The 5,093-nt window shown below is 41.7% G+C and overlaps 1 protein-coding gene across 1 annotated transcript; it reads left to right on the top strand.

Annotated features, from left to right (window-relative positions):
* Positions 1-301: 301 nt before the first annotated feature.
* Positions 302-4,675, top strand: PtA15_14A469 (uncharacterized protein; the record flags this gene model as incomplete). Its single annotated transcript, XM_053163188.1, has 5 exons — positions 302-448; positions 2,423-2,538; positions 2,610-2,624; positions 2,698-2,777; positions 4,587-4,675. 5 exons carry the CDS (start codon positions 302-304, stop codon positions 4,673-4,675), a joined length of 447 nt encoding a protein of 148 aa, XP_053027140.1.
* Positions 4,676-5,093: the final 418 nt, after the last annotated feature.

The following is a 5,093-nucleotide window of genomic DNA, read 5'->3' as shown; positions in this document are numbered from 1 at the left end:
AAATGCAACCAAGATTGGACACCTGGGATTGACACGTGGATAGCTGACCGCCGCCGGACTGTATTGTGCCAAACTTATCAAAGTCCCTCCAAGGGGGCCCAAAGGGCTCTCCTTCGCGCGACCTCCTCGGAGGGACTGTGTTAAGTTCGGTATCGTGTAGTTTCCGTGGCCTTTATACATACATTTTTCCACTACCAAGTTGAATATTTCCACTAGCTCATGGCATGTCAGTCCGCGGTCGCGTTACATACATAAATAGCAGGAGCTATCAGGAGTCTGGACAATTTAGAAAGTTATCACCATGCCAGATGCAACTTGGCTTCGGTTGTTGATTCCCAGGCGAAACGCCGAAGCCGACACACGCACACCGCGGATGGCGACGCAGTCCAACTCCCGGCTCCAGCGTTACATTCAGACTGAGGCTGTAGACACGGTACCATCGCCCCAGGTTCGCGCTGAGCACTAGAACAAAATATGCCTATTACCTAATTAAGGCGATGTAAAGCGGAGGCCCATCTGCAGAGAGGCCTTTCAGCCGGCCTCGATAGCCCCCGGCTTTTGTGAGTCCGAAGCCGTAGGCAGAATGGATACTATATTGCCCCCGAGTCCATCGATGTTCTCATAGAAACCTCAAATAACTTGAGACCATAGATTGGTACCATATGATGTCAGAAAACCATCTCATTGCACCGATTGCTCTGCCAACCCAAATTCCGTCGGGGTTCAGCGAAGACGGCGTGACAACACCGTGCGCTGTCCATGGGCTCCTCTCGTTAGACCGCTACTCCCTTGCAGACCGACGCATGTAGGCTCGCTTTCCTCGTTCTCTGAAAAAAGAGCTCGCTCATATAAATACATGGCTCCCCGCCAGCTGACCAACTTTATTTTGACTGACCGTGCTCGTTGGACGTGGCTTTCTTGGCTCATCGAAAGTACACTTGCCATTTTATTAATTTCTTAACGACTGCAACGCTACACTTTACATTCTCTCTTATGGACAAATAGACAATCACTTACCACAAAACATCGAAGCTTTTCCATCCTTGTTCCTCTTTTTCTTTCGATTTTTTGTTTCTTGTTTACATACCCATCAAATTACATCTTAACGTCAATTACTCCTCCAGAGGAAGAAAAAGTATTCTTATCATGGTTTATCAAAGTACCATTGCCTTTTTCTTGCGGGCTATTCTAACATGTATGTTCTTCAAGATTACGTGCGGCATGGACTTACGTGCGTCGAGAGTATTATCTTATACAAAGACGGAGTCACGGATGGAAACCACTTCTCAGTCGTGGAGTTACTCATCAGAAATATCATACACCCCAACAAGCCCTTATGTTGATGGATCAGTTCAAGTTAATACACCATCTCTTGTCCTCAAAAAAGACCATGTTGTGACTAATGTACCTCAAGTTAGGCGGTATGATTGGGTGGTAGCGTATGTTGTTCAAACAAAATCTAATGCCATGATGGAATTTGACATTTTTTTCTTCATCATCCAGAAATAAGACCGCAAAATTTGATGGTTTTGTTAGGTGAATTTATTTTTCATAAAGAAACATTTCTTGGGTGGTGTTTATTGATAAATAAGAGTACTGAAATAATTTTACATCTGGAAAAAATCTAGGCAAGTTTTTGTAATAAACAATCAATTCCCAGGGCCACTGATTGAAGTAAGTGGAATTGGGGATAATTTTACAAAAAGAGGTTTTTCAGATTTTATACCTGACTTGAGCATTTGTCTCAAATGCAATTTTTAGGCCAATGAGGTATATTTCATCCTGACTTTTGTACATCCTGGACTTAGGTAATAATACTAAACTGAAGAGTTGAATGGCATATTTTCAGGGAGACACTATTGTTGTTAACGTCAAAAATGAGCTCAATGTTCCTCTCAGTATTCATTGGCACGGTATGTGATTGCCAGCACTAAAACTCAGTAACGTACATGAGAGGGGGGAGGGGAAACTGACTAGATTTTTCTTCCAGGTATTTATCAAAATGGTACTCAGTGGGTAAGTAAAGAACTAGCACCAATTGCTTTTGAAATTTGAACGCATATCCTAAATGAGAGGGTTTTCACTTCTTTCTGGGTTCAAGATGGATGGTGTCTCCGGGGTAACCCAGTGCCCACAACAACCTGGAACTACATTCACCTATCAATTTTCTGTCACTGGCCAGTTTGGGACTTTTTGTGAGCTAAACTTCAACAGATTCTTAACAACAGTTCTCACTGGGTTGAAGTAGGTAAAACTAATGCCACACCTCGGATTTTTTTGTTTTTAAATGTGCGTGTTTGAAAGGGTATCACGTGAGCTTACATTAAACATTTGGATCATATCACAATTTTTCCACAGAACCCTGGTGTCCTTTTAAGAGATGAATACTGAAAATTGAAATGTTTGATTGGTAATGATGAAGGCGCACTATGGTGCCTTATTGGCTGATGGTATTTCTGGCCCACTAATCATTCACAGTCCACAAGACCCTCTTGTTCGAGGTAGAGATTTTGATACCGACCAAATCATCTTCATGAAGTAAGTTCAATCTTATTTGATTCCCTAAGGAGTTCAATTCCTCCTTACTTTTCTTGCTCTTCTTGTCATAGCGATTGGTACCACGAGTGAGTAAAAGTGCTATGTTGATAACAAAGAGAAAAAGGGTTCTAATGGTCAACCATTTTCGGTTGTATAAAGTCCAAGCACCACCATCGCGCGTAAACTTTTATCAACCAAGGGTTATAATGGAACTCTAGCAGCTCCATCTCCGAATAGTGGTATGTGGATAAAAAGCGCTGGAAAACTCAGCACCAGCAGCTAAAACATAGACGTATTTCCGTATCTTGATTATATGAATTTTTCTCAAAGCCTTGTTGAATGGAATTGGGTTTTTCAACTGCGAGAAACACGCCAATGGAGATCCATGTCAAACCAACTTCAACCCACTAGAGATCCAAGTACCTCCAAATCAAAGGTCTAGGCTCCGATTGATTCAAGCTGGCTCTCACGCTTTGTTCAAGGTTTCTGTTGATGGGCACCCATTGGAAGTGATTGAAGCAGACGCTACTCCTGTCCAAAGTTCTGAACTTTTTCATAGAATTCCTTTGCACAATGCGGAAAGGTACAGAAGAACTCTCTAACAGCTAACTGGTTGAATCACTGCTGAAAAAGATTTTTCTAACAAAAATCAGGTATAGCGTGATATTGGACACTCGGTCAGACGTGGAAGGAGACTCTTTCTATCTTAGGGCCGCAATGGACACCGATTGTTGTAAGTAAAGGCACTTTTATCTCCCCGGCAGATTGCGTTTAAATAACCAAAGAATTCTCAAATCATCTTCCAGGGGCTTGGCGTGAGCATTTTTGTGTTTGATTTGTACGCACCACATGATTCTGACCATCTCACAGTTGCTCCCGGCATGGACACCGCCGAAGGAAACACGGCGTTGGCCGTGGTCCGTGTTTTGTCCAAGCCTCTAGCAAATGGAAACATTCGGGCAAGAATACCAGTTCCAAACACCCAGGATTGGCAAGATGACGTGGATGGCCCATGTATAGACTTGGACCAAACCAAACTTGCTCCAAGAATCAATCCTAACTTGAATTCCAATTCACTAGGAAGAGTAAGCCTTATCACCACTCTATCACCACCTCAATTAAAGAATTAAGACTCATCAAGTGCATCTTTAATCATCCTATCTCCATCAATTGGGCACAGGTCTACTTTAACACAAGCTTTGGTACCATTATTGATCCGTCAAAGAAAGGCCCAAAGAACGTAATGGGAAGATTTTTTGTTGACAACACAACATGGATTGGTGAGTTGAGATTGGAAGGTGGGAAAAGTTCTATGATTGATGTATTGCCCCTTTAATGAATTTCAGCCCAAGAATCACAGCCTCTTCTTCCTCAACTTCTCAGTGGTGGAAGTGGGGCTTTGAACTTCTCTGAGGTTGCAACACAAAATATCTCGCAGCCTGGTATTTGGGATGTCGTAGTAAACAACCTGGACCAGGCAATTGACCATCCTATTCATCTCCGTAAGGGTTTTTAGTCCATTGCTGCCAGATTCAAAAACGTGTTAACCTTTTGGTTTCTGCCAATCTCAAATCTTTGCTAGACGGTGTTGATGTGCGTGGAATTATTTAAAGTCGCTTTAAATTCAAACTAATTTTTTTATATCTATTTTACGGTAAGACATGTGTTGTTGCCTCCGGAAACGGAACCTTAACTGAAGCAAATGCACAAACTGCTCAATACCAACTTAACAATCCACTTTGTCGCGATGTGTGAGTTGCATCTTCATCTCTGAAAATTCAAACTTTCTGCCTGTAATTGAAAATTTTAATTTTCCATCAAATTCTTTGCATCTAGACACGTAGTACCTGGGGGAAGCTATATCGTCAGTGAGTGTAGAAAAGTCCTATAATCATAGAAGCAGACATATCTCGAATAAGTACTCTTGTGGATTGGCTGCTAAATTTGACTGCATACCTATCCTGAAACAGTGCGAATAAAGGCTGAAAACCCCGGGGTATGGATCATTCATTGCCATATTGACTGGCATTTGGCTGCCGGCTTCGCAGGAATGCTAGTGATGCAGCCCGACGTCTTGAAGCAAACAGTCTTACCACAAGCAAACCAAGGTCTCTGTCCAAAGCTTGGGAGTAATTGAAATCCTCAGATTTGCATGAATATGACTTACCAAATCCAAAAACTTGTGATCAACATGTACAGATCAAATCAAGGACTGTTCAATTTGTACGCATTGTAGATTGCACAGCCATCTATGTACCGAAATTTGTGAATTTGGATCTTCTCAACATGAATATTTCATCCCTTTCAATGAATGAAGAGACACTCGCACCCTCTATAAATCCAAAATTTTCCTCAAAGAAAGCTTAAGATCTCAATCCGCAATCATTTGCTAATTAAGATAGAAAACAATCACTCATGAAGCTAGAAAGTAATTGCGTAAAAGTTTGCCATGGGACCTTTTCCTGCAGTTATCTTGGCTTCAAATTGCAATTCAGAAAGTGTTATTGTGGTTTATTACTGGTTTATTATAGAAGGAAATAAATTATGTCTGGGAA

The sequence above is a fragment of the Puccinia triticina genome, chromosome 14A (genome assembly GCF_026914185.1).
Source record: "Puccinia triticina chromosome 14A, complete sequence".
NCBI lineage: Eukaryota > Fungi > Basidiomycota > Pucciniomycetes > Pucciniales > Pucciniaceae > Puccinia > Puccinia triticina.
Note: the sequence above shows the minus strand (reverse complement) of the source record. Positions and strands in the feature narration are given on the sequence as shown.